Source organism: Schistocerca piceifrons, chromosome 10 (genome assembly GCF_021461385.2).
Source record: "Schistocerca piceifrons isolate TAMUIC-IGC-003096 chromosome 10, iqSchPice1.1, whole genome shotgun sequence".
In the NCBI taxonomy this organism is placed as follows: domain Eukaryota; kingdom Metazoa; phylum Arthropoda; class Insecta; order Orthoptera; family Acrididae; genus Schistocerca; species Schistocerca piceifrons.
Genome location: NC_060147.1, coordinates 86,408,952 through 86,427,924, shown reverse-complemented (window position 1 = coordinate 86,427,924; position 18,973 = coordinate 86,408,952). Strand labels below are relative to the sequence as shown.

The window sequence follows — 18,973 nt, the reverse complement described above, 5'->3', positions numbered from 1 at the left end:
TGGTCCTCTGGCATTTTATCAGAGGTTAATTTTCAGACCAGTAAATGTGCATTATAAGACCCCGTTAAGAAGTGATTATACCAGCTGCCGTGGTGCGTAACGCATAGCGCGTGAACTCTGCCTACGATCGGGCGGCAATGCTTGTGGTAGGTCATGCACAGCAGCGCACGCAGCTGCGTCTGTTGACAACCCGGCGCAGTGAGTCGGACAGCTCGAGGTGAGCTCCGTGACGTCACAGCACTAGGCACGCACACAAGGCCGCTCTGGGGAGGGCGCCTCCAGTCTTATACCACAGCCTCCTGCTTCTTTCCATTGCGTGGCAGTGCCACACGGCGGTCACATTTCGTCTTCTTATAAAAACAAAACTTATCCACAACAAGTATTCCTGAGGGGCGTCCATAGAGACTAATATCATTAAATTATTAAGAGCATAGCTCGCATTCACACCAACATAACTTATAACTGAGCCGGCCAGTGTGGCCGAGCGGTTCTAGGCGCTTCAGTCTGGAACCGCGCGACTGCTACGGTCGCAGGTTCGAATCCTGCCTCGGGCATGGATATGTGTGATGTCCTTAGGTTAGTTAGGTTTAAGTAGTTCTAAGTTCTAGGGGACTGATGACCTCAGAGGTTATGTCCCATAGTGCTCAGAGCCATTTTTTTTTTTTTTTTTTGTAAATTTGATTCAAAAAGTACTTGAAGTGAAGTGAAGCGCAGCTGGACAGCAAGAAACTCTTTAGCGCGCAATCCTCGCAACGATAGTAGTTGTGAATCTTTGAGTATCGACTCTAAAAAAAATTGATTTATTAAAAAAAGAGAACTGTTAATCTGTATCTCGTGGAAAGAGGACGTGTTGCCAGGCCGTCGCTCAGAACGTATTGCTACATATAATGAAAATTGATGTTTTTGTAATAAAACCGAATAAAGTATGCGTAAGAGTTGACAAACATTCATGTATACAAACTTTCTGGAAATGAAGAATAGAAGCCGGCCGACGTGGCCGTGCGGTTCTAGGCGCTTCAGTCTGGAACCGCGCGACTGCTACGGCCGCAGGTTCGAATCCTGCCTCAGACATGGATGTGTGTGATGTCCTTAGGTTAGTTAGGTTTAAGTAGTTCTAAGCTCTAGGGGACTGATTACCTCAGATGTTAAGTCCCATAGTGCTCAGAGCCATTTTTGAACTTATAACCGAATACAACGTACCACACTGGTCTAAAGGAAGTCGGACGAATAATTTTATACCGCGCACCTATGAGCCGTAAAGTCGGGAAACTACACTACTGGCTATTAAAATTGCTAAAGCCCATATCAATGATGTTTTGTTGAATGGTTCGCACGCTGACACTTGTTGATGACCCAACATTGACATCTGCAGCAAGAGTTGCGATTCTGTCACGTTGAACGATTCTCTTCAGTCTTCGTTGGTCCCGTTCTTGCAGGATTTTTTTCCAGCTGCAGCGATGTCGGAGATTTGGTGTTTTACCGGATTCCTGATATTCACGGTACAGTCGAGAAATGGTCGTACGGGAAAATCCGCACTTCATCGCTACCTCGGAGATGCTGTGTCACATTGCTCGTGCGCCAACTAAAGTCACTTAAATCTTGATAACCTGCCATTGTAGGAGTAATAACCGATCTAACAACTGCGCCAGACGCTTGTTGTCTTATATAGGCGTTGCCGACCGCATCCTGCCTGTTTACATATCTCTGTATTTGAATACGCATGCCTACACCAGTTTCTTTGGCGATTTAATGTAAATATAAACTTGGGCTTCCGTGGTCATGGTTGTTGTGGGTTGGCAGGAGAGCCAACACCGGGTTACTAGAGGAAGCCGAAAGGCACGCGTTTTAGCTCACGCAGGCTGGCGTGAGGTCTGGAACAGGACATGGAAATTATACTTTAGAAAAAACGGACGTAACTGGTGGAATACTTAACTTTAATCCATAAATGGTGAACGTCGGTCTTGACGGTACATTATTACAGTATCAATAGTAACTGGTACTGGCGCCTTGTTAGGTCGTAGCAAATGACGTAGCTGAAGGCTATGCTAACTATCGTCTCGGCATATGAGAGCGTATTTTGTCAGTGAACCATCGCTAGCAAAGTCGGTTGTACAACTGGGGCGAGTGCTAGGAAGTCTCTCTAGACCTGCCGTGTGGCGGCGCTCGGTCTGCAATCACTGATAGTGGCGACACGCGGATCCGACGTATACCAACGGACCGCGGCCGATTTAAAGGCTACCACCTAGCAAGTGTGGTGCCTGGCGGTGACACCACAATGGTCACAGTCAATAAAATTATTCTGTATTTGTGAGCGCATTGTCAGTACGTAAAACTATCGACGTATGAGTCACTGTTGCAAGTGATCTCCTCCTTTTTACTGCCGAATGAGAAAACTTTGTTTCTTATATACCTGCAGGCGTGGATGTCATCTAATTATTAGAAATAATTAATGCAACCCTTCCGCAAATTGCTGCAGATTTAAGTGCTGGGCCATCAACAAGTGGGAGCGTGCGAAGTATTCAACGAAGAATCATCGATATGCGCTTTCGGAGCCGGAAAAAAAGGCTTTACGCCGCGCCTGGGCCAGTCAACACCGACATTGGACTGTTAATGACCGGAAACATGTTGCCTGGTCGGACGAGTCTCGTTTCAAAATTGTATCGAACGGATGGACGTGTAGAAGTATGCAGATATGGAGACAACCTAATGTATCTATGGACCCTGCATGTCAGCAGGGGACTGTTCAAACTGGTGGAGGCTCTGTAATTGTGTGGGGCGTGTGCAGTTGGGACCCCCTGATACAGGTGACACGTACGTAAGAATCCTGTCTGATCATCTGTATCCATTCATGTCCATTGCGCATTCGGTCGGACTTCGGCAATTCCAGCAGGACAATGCGACAACGCACACGTCCGAAACTGAGACAGAGTGGCTCCAGGAACACTCTTCTGAGTTTAAACACTTCCACTGGACACCAAATTCCAAAGACATGAACATTATTGGGCATATCTGGGATGCCTTCCAACGTGCTGTTCGTAAGAAATCTCCACCCCTTCGTACTTTTACGGATTTATGGACAGACTTGCTCGATTCAAGGTGTCAGTTCCCTCCAGCACTACTTCAGACATTGGTCGAGTCCATGCCAGGTCGTGTTGGGTCACTTCTGCGTGCTCGCGGAGGCCCTGAACGATATTAGGCAGGCGTACCAGTTTCTTTGGCTCTTCAGTGTATGCCTGTGACCTATGTAAACACAGTTAACTTACGAATTTTTCTACGTGTTAAATACGTGTATATGTAAAAGAAAAAAGTTTTCTTGCGACGTGATACTAGTCATACGCAAATCGAAAAATGAATATATAAATAAATTTTTAAAACTTACGTGATGTGCATGAAATGCAGCCACATATGAAGGCAGCTTACAGCAGGAATTGCAGAAATCGTCGACGTTTGCAGAGAGCACCGAAGTCCCAAGGCCCGGACATAACAGCGGCGCGCAGCGGTGCTTACAAGGGAACCTCCCCATCGCACTCCCCTCAGATTTAGTTATAAGTTGGCACGGTGGATAGGCCTTGAAAAATTGAACTCAGATCAATCGAGAAAACAGGAAGAAGTTGTGTGGGACTATGAAAAAAAAAAAGCAAAATATACAAACTGAATAGTCCATGCGCAAGATAGGCAAAGTCAAGGAGAACGTGAGTTCAGGAGCGCCGTGGTCCCGTGTTTAGCGTCAGCAGCTGCAAACCGAGAGGTCCCTGTTTCAAGTCTCCCCTCGTTTGAAAATTTTAATTTTTTATTTTCAGACAATTATCAAAGTTCAGGTACTTACACATAATCAACTTCGCTCTTCAAAATTCCAAAACATGTTCAGATTTGCTTGAACATATGCAGGATTTGACGGTCTACACACGGAAAAATTTGAAAACCTTAAAAACATGTGTTTTGACATAGCACAGGGAAAACTGTGCGACTGTGAAACTGTTGCATTCATTTGTTGCAGTTTATGTGACAAACTCTTATGTTTTCATCACTTTTTTGGGAGTGATTATCACACCCACAAGAAAACCTAAATCGGGCAAGGTAGAAGAATCTTTTTACCCATTCGCCAAGTGTACAAGTTAGGTGGGTCGACGACATATTCCTGTCATATGACGCACATGCCGTCACCAGTGTCGTATAGAATATATCAGACGTGTTTTCCTGCGTAGGAATCGGTTGACCTATGACCTTGCGATCAAATGTTTTCGGTTCCCATTGGAGAGGCACGTCCTTTCGTCTACTAACTGCACGGTTTTGCGGTGCGGTCGCAAAACAGACACTAAACATATTACAGTGAACAGAGACGTCAATGAACGAACGGACAGATCATAACTTTGCGAAAATAAAGAATGTAAACTTTTCACTCGAGGGAAGACTTGAACCAAGGACCTCTCGTTTCGCAGTTACTCACGCTAACCACGGGACCACGGCGCTCCTAAGCTCAGACTATCCCTGATGTTGCCTATCTTGCCCATGGACTACTCCGTTCGTATATTTTGCTTATTTTTTTCATAGTTCCACACAACTTCTTCCTGTTTTCTCGATTGATCTGTGTTCAGTTTTTCAAGGCCTATCGACTGTGCCAACTTATAACTAAATCTGAGGGGGGTGCGATGGGGAGGTTCCCTTGTTAGCATGCAGAGCAAAGAAAATTAACTGACAGTTAAGTGGGATGAGTGTTTAGGGACGGAGAACTCAGCGAAACCTTCGAGAAAACCACAGGTAGGCAATTCAGGGCTGTGAAGCGAGGGCCGTAAAAGTCAGCAAATCAGTGAAAGTGTCTGCATTTGTCGTAACTTGTCCCAGTCAATACCTGTTATGCTAACGAGCGCAATTGCTGACTTATTGAGCTCAAGGTAATTTCTTAAGGCGAACGGTCAAAGCTAGGTAAGTTAATTAGTATCCGCGACGGGTTTCGATAGGCGCGATATTCATTTATAGTTGCTGAGTGAAACCTGAACTATCACACCGACAGCGCTAGATGGTTTCCATCATTTCGGTAAGAAAAAATGGTTCAAATGGCTCTGAGCACTATGCGACTTAACTTCTGAGGTCATCAGTCGCCTAGAACTTAGAACTAATTAAACCTAACTAACCTAAGGACATCACACGCATCCATGCCCGAGGCAGGATTCGAACCTGCGACCGTAGTGGTCACGTGGTTCCAGACTGAAGCGCCTAGAACCGCACGGCCACACCGGCTGGCCATTTCGGTAAGACAATAAGATAAGCTACTCTTGTCGTCTTCCAAATGGAGGCTGGTTTGAAGCAGTTCTCCACGCTCATCTATCCTCTGCAAACCTCGGCATTTCTGCCTAAGTACCGCAATCTACATCCATGTGTACCGGCATTCTGTATTCAGACCTTGGTCTCAACCTTAGTCCTTACCACCCACACTTTCGTACAATACGAAATTTGCTATCCTTAGAATTCTCTAGTTATGACCCATCAACTTATCGCTACTTTCAGTCAAATTATTTATTTTCTCCCCAATTAGTTTCAATACCTCCTCATTGCGCTCTAGTTCACACCATAGTCCATGTGTGACGACAGTAAGCTGATTTCATGTGTATTTTTTGACATCAGTAAGGGTCGTCCCTTATATTAGCACACGTTTCAAAACAGGTATCCTTCGACGTACTTTAATCGCATGTATTCTAAAACTATGAAACAGACGGCGTAATTTATTGGTTTTAAGATGTTAAACAGTCTGTTAGTTGTATCGACTTTTCCATCTTTTTTGCATAAGAGGTGCGACAAAGTAATGAGACACATGTGAAAAAATGTCGCTTACCGTTTTAGTCAAGTTTAGTGTCGTTTCCTTCAAAGTAGTTCACTCCTGACTGCACACACCTTTTCCAGCGCTTCTGCCATTGATGATAACATTTATGGAACTCATCTTCTGTAATATCCTCCAAGACCCTCGTCACAGCTTTTTGGACATCTTGTGTTGTTTGAAAATGGTGTCTCTTGACCACCGTTTTGACTCTTGGAAATAGAAAAAAGTTACACAGAGCGATATCTGGTGAATAAGGTGGCTGTGGTAGTACTGAAACTTGTTTTGAGTTTAAAGATTGCTGTACTGACAGAGCAGTATCGGATGCCGCATTTTCGTGATGCAGAATCCGATTATCAGCAATGTTGGCACAGACACAAAGAACTCTTTTACGAAGTCTTTCTAAAATTCCTTTGTAGTAATACTGGTTAACTGTTTGTCCAGGAGCCACCCACTCTTTATGAACATTTCCCTTGGAATCAAAGAAGCACACAAACATACATGGTCACCCACTGCTGTCTGCATCTTCAACATTTTTTTATGCCTTCACTACACATTTTATGCCAACGCAAAACCTGGGCTCTTGACATAACCTCCTCTCTAAAAGACTTATCAAGCTTACCGTAAGTGGTCGTCGCGTTTTCGCCCAATTAAACACAAAAAGAAATGGCATACTGTTGCGCAATATTATGCGGTTCCATTTCCGTGACGAGACACACAAACACGTGTTAATTTATTACAGCACAACTCACGACTGAGCAGTTGCATTGATGCGTTGCTTGGACTAGAAGAAGCTTATAGACCAAGGTCAGAGATATTATGCCTACGCAAGCCTGCAGGGTTCCCACATCTTGCAAAGAAAATCAGTCTCATTACTTTATTGTTGCACCTCGTAGATTTGGAGATGGTCACCGCTGACTAAAACCTTAAATCTGAGAACAAGACATTTGTCCTAACAGACTGAAAGAAAAGACATCTGTTTCGAATTAAGGAGCTGTTTTGTAGATAATACTGTGGGGGACCTGTGCCAATTACATGTAACACGAACAAATTTAAATGGTGTAAGTACCTCATCAGAAGAAATTCTGAGTAATTGTAAGTTGAGCTTGTGACAATAAAGAGCTTCTAGTGTGAAGGGAGCGAAGAATTACCTGTCACGTGCTTTGTGTTGACGTTTGAATGTGGAAAGCGGTGGATTTCTGAAAACGGCGCGACAGACTATGATACAGTAGGAGTAGAGTTGCCCTCTATTAAAATTACAAAAAATGGTTCAAGTGGCTCTGAGCACTATGGGACTTACCATCTGAGGTCATCAGTCCCCTAGAACGTAGAACTACTTATACCTAACTAACTTAAAGACATCACACACATCCATGCCCGAGGCAGGGTTCGAACCTGCGTCCGTAGCGGTCGCGCGGTTCCAGACTGTAGCGCCTAGAACCGCTCGGCCACCCCGGGCGCCTTAAAACTACAGCTCAATAGTTTTGGTACACTACGTAAATGACGTAGTAACTGGTGGGATTGCCGGCAGGATTGGGAAAGAAACGTACATCAATGTTTAAGGGACAAAATGGGCCCATATAACTTCCTTCTCTTTTCGTTTTTTACATATAAAGAGAACCGCACATCAATCAGTGTTAGTCCATTGTATACTTTCTATCCACACAGAATATAAACAGCATTTTGTAAGTGATAATAATTAGTTGATCGGGAAAATTCTGTGCTTTTATGTAACCAATGGAATTACTTTTGATGCAAGTACATCTTACATTCACAAGCATTCTATGTATTCTTACTTTTTTGCATGCAATAGAACATTATTCTTCTTGATCAAAGACTATAGTTTCTTATTAATCATAAATGCGAAAGTTGCCTACGATTAACAGAAACATGTTTTATTTAAGAACGACGAAGTATGGAAGCGATGTTTGATATATTTTTGTCTTGTGGTTTTTTTATTTTACCCTTCTGCCGAGGAAATTGCGTCCTCTGACGCTGCATGATGAATCTGTATTGTTTTCTTTATTTTTACTTCAACAGCCCTGTGTTTCACGTTACAAATCAACACTTCAAATGGTTCAATGGCTCAGAGCACTATGGGACGTAACATCTGAGGTCATCAGTCCCCTAGAACTTAGAACTACTTAAACCTAACTAACCTAAGGACATCACACACATCCATGCCTGAGGCAGGATTCGAACCTGCGACCGTAGCGAATCAATAATTTTCGAATAAAATCTCAAAAACTGAAAATTTCAGGTTATAAATAGTTTCTAGATGATTCACCGCTTCCGGCTTTTAGGGGCATCTAATAAGGCACTGACCGCATAAATAAAGCAATCATTGCGAGGTAACGCCTGATAGGTATGCAACACATCTAACTTACAAGTAACACGGGTATAGCGTTAGCTGACCAAAGCTAGTAGGAAAACTGCCTTAGGCTACAGCAGCCTACGGTAGTTTTCAACTCCAGGCAGGAGGCTCCGCGCAGTTCCGAAGCAGCTTGCAGCGGGCGGGATCAACATTCCCTGCCCTCCGTTCTGTTTTGCCTCTGGCGGTGGAGGTCTCTGGGGACCGCTAATGACGCGTCCTTGTGTGGAACGCTGCGCTATGGAGACCACTTTCACCAGACGACCTCACGACGGAGCTAGACTCTACAGCCACTACTACAATGAGGAGACAAAAGGCATGGGAAATGTTCTAATATCGTGTCGGATCATCTTTTGCCCGCCGTAGTGTAACAACCCGACGAGGCATGGACTGAACAAGTTGTTGGAACTATTGAGAACCACTGAGTCATATTGCCTCTATAGCTATCCACAACTGCGAAAGTATTGCCGATGCAGGATTTTTTGCACGAAATGACCTTTCGATAATGTCCCATAAATGTTCGGTGGGATTCATGTCGGGCGATCGGTGTGGCTAAATCATTCGCTCGAATTGACCAGCACGTTCTTCAAATCAGTCGCAAAAAACTGTCACCCGGTGACATGGCACACCGTCATCCATAAAATTTACATCGTTGCTTGGGAACAAATGGTCTCCGAGTACCCGAACGTAACAATTCCCAGTCAGTGATCAATTTTACCAGAGCACCCAGTCAAGTCCACGTAAATACACCCAACACCACTATGGAGGCACCACCAATTTGCACAGTGTGCCGGGTTCCCGGGTTCGATTCCCGGCGGGGTCAGGGATTTTCTCTGCCTCGTGATGGCTGGGTGTTGTGTGCTGTCCTTAGGTTAGTTAGGTTTAAGTAGTTCTAAGTTCTAGGGGACTGATGACCATAGATGTTAAGTCCCATAGTGCTCAGAGCCATTTGAACCATTTTTTTGCACAGTGTGTTTTTGAGAACCTGGGTCCAGCCGGCCGGTGTGGCCGAGCGGTTCTAGGCACTTCAGTATTGAACCGCGCCACTGCTACGGTCGCAGGTTCGAATCCTGCCTCAGGCATGGATGTGTGTGATGTCCTTAGGTTAGTTAGGTTTAAGTAGTTCCAAGTTCTAGGGGACTGATGACCTCAGATGTTAAGTCCCATAGTGCTCAGAGCCATTTGAACCATTTTTAGAACCTGGGTCCGTAACTTCGTGGTGTCTGCGCCACACCGAACCCTACCGTCAGCTCCTACCGACTGAAATCGGGACTCATCTGACCAGGCTAAGAATTTCCAGCCGTCTAGAGTCCAATCGATACCGTCAAGATCCAAGGAGAGGCTTGAACGCTAACCACTCGGCTGCCGGCGCTTCATCGTAAAAATGGCCACGCACAGGTATACATCTGACGACAGAAATTATCTTGCGATTTTCTCAATAACGGTTGAGAAGTACGCGCTACTTGATTACACATTTTGTTGTCCTCGTGGAGTACAACGAGTGTACGAAGTTTGCAGTAAATCCGCGTTCCAAACGTCGTGTCCTTCCCTTGTTAGAACTACTTAAACCTAACGAACTTAAGGACATCACACACATCCATGCCCGAGGCAGGATTGGAACCCGCGACCGTAGCAGTCGCGCGGTTCCGGACTGAAGCGCCTAGAACCGCTCGGCCACAGCTGTCGGCAAAAGTGAACAATTAGTTGCACTCGGACATATACTTTCCAACCACTCATCATTGCAAACGATATACTTGGATTCGCGTTTTTCCTAGACAAAGTCCCCCATCTCGAAACTTCCGTGAACTCATAATGCCTAAAAAAGTTAAGAGTGGTAAACATCAAGGAAAAATGGGCCTAAAATTTAAGTTTTGTGTCACAACTATATACTTTCCGTAACACTGTTAAAAGCAGTAGTACAAAGTCAAATTTACCTTACAGTTCAAAATTGCTCTGAGCACTATGGGACTTAACATCTGAGGTCATCAGTCCCCTAGAACTTAGAACTACTTATACCTAACTAACATAAGGACAGCATACACATCCATGCCCGAGGCAGGATTCGGACCTGCGAGCGTAGCGGTCGCGCGGTTCCAGACTGAAGCGCCTAGAACCGCTCGGCCACTCCGGCCGGCTACATTATAGTAACACAGATAAACATACTTTCACTGTCAATGGTCTCTACATTGTCACTACTGGGGGTTCCGAAACTATTCGTTCAAAGTAATACAGGAGGTAGAATGCAGTAAACTAATATATTTAGTTACAGTGCGTATGATCGCTGACGGCAGTTTCTGATGCTTTTGTTGATTTACACAGAAGGTAGTTTAGCACACTAATTACAGCAGTTGCACTCATGTGAGCTGCTCGAATGCGCACTTTTGGCCATGTATGCGCCTAGTGCGTCTTCTCCGTTCGATGGTTCCTGGCACGTCCGCAATGGTCGTCTTCATTTAGAGCCAGGGCAGGGGCTCTGGTCTGCTTAAGAGAACTTTGCTGTGTATGTTCCATCGCATCGCCTATCCTATCCTCTCGGGTCTGTTGGGTCGCCTGCCGATTTGTGCCTTGGCCTGACTTGGAGCCGCTCTGTTATTTTATTGTAATTTTCAGGTTATGGTGTGCCTCGGCACGACTTTCAATGTAAATTATTAATATTTAATGTTTTCAGGAATTGTGGCAACGTCCTTGCCGCAGTGGATACACCGATTCCCGTGAGATCACCGAAGTTAAGCGTTGTCGGGCGTGGCCGGCACTTGGATGGGTGACCATCCAGGCCGCCATGCGCTGTTGCCATTTTTCGGGGTGCACTCAGCCTCGTGATGCCAATTGAGGAGCTACTCGACAGAATAGTAGCGGCTTCGGTCAAGAATACCATCAAAACGACATGGAGAGCGGTGTGCTGACCCCACGCCCCTCCTATCCGCATCCTCAACTGAGGATGACCCGGCGGTCGGATGGTCCCGGTAAGCCACTCTTGGCCTGAAGATGGAGTGCTTTTTTCAGGAATCGTATTTTTCTAAAAAATTAATATCTAAATTCTTACACTTCTGGTGTTTCACATTTAATGACTTTTTTTGAGGGTGAAATCTCAAGTTTAATCTTTAATGTGTCCGTTTAGTTGAGCCTTGTACTGTTGATTAATAAATTGTTTTAAAGAGAACTTGATAACAAAGGATGTTCAATAGTTTTACCGAGCGAGGTAGCGCAGTGGTTAGCACACAGGACCCGCATTCGGGAGGACGATGTTTCAATCTCGCGTCCGGATATTCTGATTTAGGTTTTCCGTGATTTCCCTAAATCGCTACAGGCGAATGCTGGGATGGTTCCTTTGAAAGGGCACGCTGGCCGAAGTGGCCGAGCGGTTCTAGGCGCTACAGTCGCAGGTTCGAATCCTGCCCCGGGCATGGATGTGTGTGCAGTTCTTAGGTTAGTTAGGTATAAGTAGTTCTAAGTTCTAGGGGACTGATGACCTCAGATGTTAAGTCCCATAGTGCTCATAGCCATTTGAAACATTTTTTGAAAGGGTATGGCCGAATTCCTTCCCTGTCCTTCCCTAATCCGATGAGACCGATGACCTCGGTGTTTGGTCTCTTCCCCCAAACAACCCCCAACCCTGGTTGATGTCTTCCTAAGATATAAGCACTTGTTGCCTGTGTCACCCCCAGTTCACCCACAAACTTAATCGTGTATTCTTCTTGCTACACGGTCCATGCAGAATAAGAAAATTTGGTTATTCGATATCATGGTTGCGGTTGCAACTTTAGTGGCCAGCAGTGTAAAGTAGGTTGTCTAGGCGTTACGCAACGGATCGGACCCGATAGCTAGCACGACGGCCCGTTATGGTAGACGCCGAAGAGGGTGCGTAGTGTTCTCGTTTTTAAAGGTCGCAGGACACCAGCGGAATGCCACACACGTATATCGCCCACATAGAACAGTGACAGCGTTATGTTGCAACTTTGTGGGCAGGTGTGGAAGAGTTATGTGCCTCGCTACGTAAACTGAAAACAAATCTGGAGGGGCAATTAAGATCAGGGAGAAGAAATGAAAATATAGGGGTTTGGCTCTAAGCACTATGGGACTTAACATCTATGGTCATCAGTACCCTAGAACTTAGAACTACTTAAACCTAACCAACCTAAGGACATCACACACATCCATGCCCGAGGCAGGATTCGAACGTCACCGCGGCCGGCAAAATATTGGGGTTTGTCAAAGACATTGTAAATGTCTCAGGCAGAGCACAAGACGGGGAAGAACAGTTCAATAAAATGAATAGTGCCCGAAAAGGGTTTTAAGACCATCATCAACAGAATTAAAACAAGGAGAATGCATTGTAGTGGAATTGCATTGAGGTGATAAAAGTCATGGGATACATCCTAATATCGTGTCCGAGCTGCTTTTGCCCGGCATTGTGCACTAACTAGACAGAGCATGGACTCCAAAATCTCCTGCAGAAATACTGACGAGGCGACCTGGGAGGTGCATCTAGTTATGAGCTCCCACTTCGCCTGCTTATAGTGTGGGTAAATTGTAAGTGCCAATGTGGCCTCATTTTTGAAATATTGCCTGTTAAGGTTTGGGCAGCTCTTTATATACAGAAAAGTTTCACTGTTGTGGCAAGGGAGCGGGTAGCCAAGTGTCAAGCGAGCGAGACTCCCGTCCAGGCGACCCTGGTTCGAGACCCGTCAATGCTACTTTTGTTTCCTTTTTTTTTTCAAATACCTGTTTCAATTTAAATTTAATCATGAAAATTCCGCAAGGAATTGATGAAAAAGAATTACAAGCCTCTATAAATCAAAATTACACATTGAATGTCAAATTTTGTTTCAATCTTTTGCGTTTTTTATTTTATTTTAACAGTATTCCATAACGTCAATGGAGTGGCGTTTCCTGCGGGCTTGAGAGAATACAGACGCGATTGCGACGAAAATGAATGCGCATTCGTACAATGTTCGTGGTGTCGAAAGTACAAATGGTTTGATTGTTTTTATAACATGTATCATCCGTCGGAATGTACTCGTCAAAATATGGGAAATATCTATTAACTTTCCATTAAATGAAACATATTTTTAATCCCTCATTCGTTGGTATTTTTTAAAATATTCCCTACCTCAACGGAACAAAATTAAAAATACAACGAAAAAAATTGATTGATAAAATATTTCAAGAGATTACATTACGGTTAATTTCCTGTTTTAGGAATTTAGGAAACTGACCGAGTAAAGAACTACTTTGTTGTTGTTGTGGTCTTCAGTCCTGAGACTGGTTTGATGCAGCTCTCAATGCTACTCTATCCTGTGCAAGCTTCTTCATCTCCCAGTACATACTGCAGCCTACATCCTTCTGAATCTGCTTAGTGTATTCATCTCTTGGTCTTGCTCTACGATTTTTACCCTCCCACGCTGCCGTCCAATATTAAATAAGTGAAACCTTGATGCCTCAGAATATGCCCTACCAACAGATCCCTCCTTCTGGTCAAGATGTGCCACAAATTTCTCTTCTCTTCAATTCTATTCAATACCTCCTCATTAGTTATGTGATCTGCCCATCTAATCTTCAGCATTTTTCTGTAGCACCACATTTCAAAAGCTTCTTTTCTCTTGTCCAAACTATCTATCGTTCATGTTTCACTTCCGTACATGGCCACACTCCATACAAATAATTTCAGAAAAGACTTCCTGACACTTCAATCTATGCTCGGTTTTAACAAATTTCTCTTCTTCAGAAACGCTTTCCTTGCCATTGCCAGTCTACATTTTATATCCTCTCTACTTCTGCCGTCGTCCGTTATTTTGCTCCCCAAATAGCAAAACTCCTTTACTATTTCAAGCGTCTCATTTCCTAATCCAATTCCCTCAGCATCACCCGACTTAATTCGTCTACATTCCATTATCCTCGTTTTGCTTTTGTTGATGTTCATCTTATATCCTCCTTTCAAGACACTGTCCATTCCGTTCAACTGCTCTTCCAAGTCCTTTGCTGTCTCTGACAGATTTACAATGTCAACGGCGAACCTCAAAATTTTTATTTCTTCTCCATGGACTCTAATACCTACTCCGAATTTCTTTTGTTTCCTTTATTGCTTGCTCATTATACAGATTGAATAACATCGGGGAGAGGCTACAACCCTGTCTCACTCCCTTCCCAACCACTGCTTCCATTTCATGTCCCTCGACTCTTATAACTGCCAACTGCTTTCTGTACAAATTGTAAATAGCCTTTCGCTCACTGTATTTGACCCCTGCCACCTTCAGAATTTGAAAGAGAGTATTCCAGTCAACATTGTCAAAAGCTTTCTCTAGGTCTAAAAATGCTTAATCTATTTTCTAAGATAAGTTGTACGGTCAGTATTGCCTCCCGTGTTCCAACATTTCTACGGAATCCAAACTGTTCTTCCCCGAGGTCGTCTTCTACCAGTTTTTCCATTCGTCTGTAAAGAATTCGTGTATTAATTTTGCAGCCGTGGGTTATTAAACTGATAGTTCGGTAGTTTTCACATCTGTCAACACCTGCTTTCTTTGGGATTGGAATTATTATGTTGTTCTTGAAGTCTGAGGATATTTCGCGTGTTTCATATATCTTGCTCACCAGATGGTAGAGTTTTGTTAGGCGTCACGATTAACCACATTATTACGATACGCACTTACCTACTGCGGAATATGCGAACAAACATAGTTTTATACTTAAGAGGACTTAGAAATCTAATCTTCGAAGGTACGTTTTTTTTTTTGAGAACTGAGACGTACTGCTTTAGGAAACTGACCGAGTAAAAAACTACTTGTAGACTTTGATACATGCCGTAATCTAACCCTTTGCTTCCGGGAGAAATACGTCGTCTTTTCCAGAGATGTTTTTCAGTTACACAATCAAATTGAGTATACGAAACTATACGATCCTAGCAGCATCGAGATTGAAACTTCCTGGCAGATTAAAACGGTGTGCCAGACCGAGACTCGAACTCGGGAACTTTGCCTTTCGCGACCAACTGAGCTACCCAAGCACGACTGACGCCCCGTTTCATATCACCGCACACTCCGCTGCAGAGTGAAAATCTGATTCTAGCATCGAGATTGTATGTAAGTACGAAGAACTTCGAGGACGACAGACTGTGAAGTTCCCTTGTAAGCAGACAACACATGCGCTTGCCACGATGGGAAGGCTAGTGAAGTGTGGGAGCTGACCTGCCACACTCCTGGAAGAGGCCGTGCGAGATGGAGGTGAGGCTGTCGTTGAGCCGCGCCGTCGGCCGCCCCTCCAGCCACAGCAGCAGGTTCTCCAGCAGCATGAACGCCACGAAGTACGGCCACGCCTGCAACACAGCACCACGCAACACGCCCGTCACTCCACTGCGCCCGCTCCAAACAATCACACACTGGCACGGCAGCTCTTAGTCACATCGCTCTCTTAACATCTACATCTACATTTATACTCCGCAAGCCACCCAACGGTGTGTGGCGGAGGGCACTTTACGTACCACTGTCATTACCTCCCTTTCCAGTTCCAGTCGCGTATGGTTCGTGGGAAGAACGACTGCCGGAAATCCTCCGTGCGCGCTCGAATCTCTCTAATTTTACATTCGTGATCTCCTCGGGAGGTATAAGTAGGGGGAAGCAATATATTCGATACCTCATCCAGAAACGCACCCTCTCGAAACCTGGCGAGCAAGTTACACCGCGATGCAGAGCGCCTCTCTTGCAGAGTCTGCCACTTGAGTTTGCTAAACATCTGCGTAACGCTATCACGGTTAACAAATTACCCTGTGACGAAACGCGCCGCTCTTCTTTGGATCTTCTCTATCTCTTCCGTCAACCCGATCTGGTACGGATCCCACACTGATGAGCAATACTCAAGTATAGGTGGAACGAGTGTTGTGTAAGCCACCTCCTTTGTTGATGGACTACATTTTCTAACGACTCTCCCAATGAATCTCAACCTGGCACCCGCCTTACCAACAATTAATTTTATATGATCATTCCACTTCAAATCGTCCCGCACGCATACTCCCAGATATTTTACAGAAGAAACTGCTACCAGTGCTCGTTCCGCTATCATACAATCATACAGTAAAGGATCCTTCTTTCTATGTATTCGCAATACATTACATTTGTCTATGTTAAGGGTCTGTTGCCACTCCCTGCACCAAGTGCCTATCTACTGCAGATCTTCCTGCATTTCGCTACAATTTTCTAATGCTGCAACTTTTCTGTATACTACAGCATCATCCGCGAAAAGCCGCATGGAACTTCCGACACTATCTACTAGGTCATTTATATATATTGTGAAAAGCAATGGTCCCATAACACTCCCCTGTGGCACGCCAGAGGTTACTTTAACGTCTGTAGACGTCTCTCCATTGATAACAACATGCTGTGTTCTGTTTGCTAAAAACTCTTCAATCCAGCCACACAGCTGGTCTGATATTCCGTAGGCTCTTACTTTGTTTATCAGGCGACAGTGCGGAATTATATCGAACGCCTTCCGGAAGTCAAGGAAAATAGCATCTACCTGGGAGCCTGTATCTAATATTTTCTGGGTCTCATGTTTCCGGAATCCATGTTGACTCCTACAGAGTAGATTCTGGGTTTCCAAAAACGACATGATACGCGAGCAAAAAACATGTTCTAAAATTCTTCAACAGATCGACGTGTTGCCTGGAGTAAAAATTGTGTACCTTCTCGTGCAGACTGATACCGAGTGGTTGCAACTAAAGTGCAGCCACTCACAGAGGTCCAATGCGGTCGGTAAACATCGTACGGGAACGAAACTTGGTACGTATTCTACTGCGTTACTTCTACATCCACGCGATTACTCTGCTATTCACAATAAAGTGCCTGGCAGAGGTTTCGATGAACCACCTTCAAGCTGTCTCTCTACCGTTACACTCTCGAACGGCACGCGGGAAAAACGAGCACTTAAATTTTTCTGTGAGAGCCCCTATTTCTTTTATTTTATAGTGATGATCATTTATCCCATGTAGGTGGGAGCCAACAGAATGTTTTCGCAATCCGAGGAGAAAACTGGTGATTGAAATTTCATGATAACATCCCGTCGCAACGAAAAACGCCTTTGTTTTAATGATTGTAACTCCAGTTCACGTATCATGTCTGGGTCACTATGTCCCCTATTCCGCGATAATACGAAACGAGCTGCCCTTCTTTGTACTTTTTCGATGTCATCCGTCAGTCCCACCTGATGCGGATCCCACACTGCACAGCAATACTCCAGAATAGGGCGGACAAGCGTGGTGTAAGCTGTCTCTTTAATAGACCTGTTACACCTTCTAAGTGTTCTGACAATGAATTGCAGTCTTTGGTTTGCTCTACCCACAATATTATCTATGTGATCGTTCGAATTTAGGTTATTTGTAATTGTAATCCCTAAGTTTTTAGTTGGATTTACAGCCTTCAGATTTGTGTGACTTATCGCGTAATCTAAATTTACCTGATTTCTTTTAGTATTCATGTGAATAACTTCACACTTTTCCTTATTCAGTGCAAACTGCCGCTTTTCGCACCATACAGATATCTTGTCTAAATCATTTTGCAAGGAAATTGCGTTAGTGAAAAACCGATTTACGCTGGAGAAACATTTATTGAATTTTGGCCACCAGATGCATAGCTGGAGCTGTGAATGTGAGAAAGACGTGTAGAAATGTTTCCATATGTAATGGATCAGGGATGGTACGCGGGCAGCACAGGTCAGACAACTGAGAAAGGCATCATGTTGATTTTATTATTAAACTGCCGCTTACATAATTTGTTCAATATGAGCGCTGGAGACGTCGACGAGATGGTGTACAACGCCAGACTGGCGCCTGGTGGCCAAAAGTGGAACGGAATTTTCTTTCCATTATAGATCTGTTCCACAACAACACTTGAGCATACCTACCAAGTTTCTCTGTCATACGATAATTCGAACCCACTCTGGACCTCCAGAGTAGCTGCACCTTACTAAAACCACGTGGAAGTGCGTTTATATAGATCCTTTCCATGACTAAGCCGCTGAGCCAATTGGGTAACGGATGGAGTTCGGAAATTGTGATGTAAGTAATGTACACGGTGGAAGAAATCAAACTGGACCAGAAAACTTGTCATGCAAATTAAGTTAGGGAACCCAAGTTACAGCATTCCTGCCGAGGCAGACGATGTAAGTTGACTGTTTACCTTAACGTGCAGGTTACGTTTTATGGCCCAGTTCTATTTTGTCCACCGTGTGTGACATTCATGGAGATACAAATAATGATTCTCACGTCTTTTATTATGCCTGAGGGTGGGCTAGTATTTGATTGAAACTCATAGCCCTGGTGCAGTGACGCATAGCTACCGTGCCAATTCATGGTTTATCAAAATTATTTTATAGCTATCGATCACCACCACCTTCATATCGTCTGCTTCTGTTGACAAAAAAATGGTTAAAATGGCTCTGAGCACTATGGGACTTAACTGTTGAGGTCATCAGTCCCCTAGAACTTAGAACTACTTAAACCTAACTAACCTAAGGACACCACACACATCCATGACCGAGGCAGGATTCGAACCTGGGACCGTAGCTGTTGCGCGGTCCGAGACTGTACTTCTGTTGACACCGAACACTTCAGGAGCACAGACCATGCCATGTCTATAGTAACAAGTTGCATCCAATATTCCACTAGGACGCTGGGCAGTGAGTGAGCGTATTGTAATTTTTAACTAATTCGCAAATGGGTAATTTTATTGCTGTTTGGGATCTCTATGACGTCGGATTAAAGGAAGACATCGAAGTATTTCAGAGGCATGCTGCTACATTTGTCA

General features: G+C 44.3%; 1 protein-coding gene across 1 annotated transcript in view; it reads right to left on the bottom strand.

The window, feature by feature from the left end:
• LOC124718925 (alkylglycerol monooxygenase-like) overlaps nucleotides 1–18,973 on the bottom strand; it is a 192,973-nt gene that overhangs the window by 72,435 nt on the left and 101,565 nt on the right. The window contains exon 2 of the mRNA XM_047244579.1: nucleotides 15,365–15,492. Within this exon, the coding sequence (XP_047100535.1) occupies nucleotides 15,365–15,492 (128 nt within the window). The remainder of the gene's footprint in view (nucleotides 1–15,364; nucleotides 15,493–18,973) is intronic.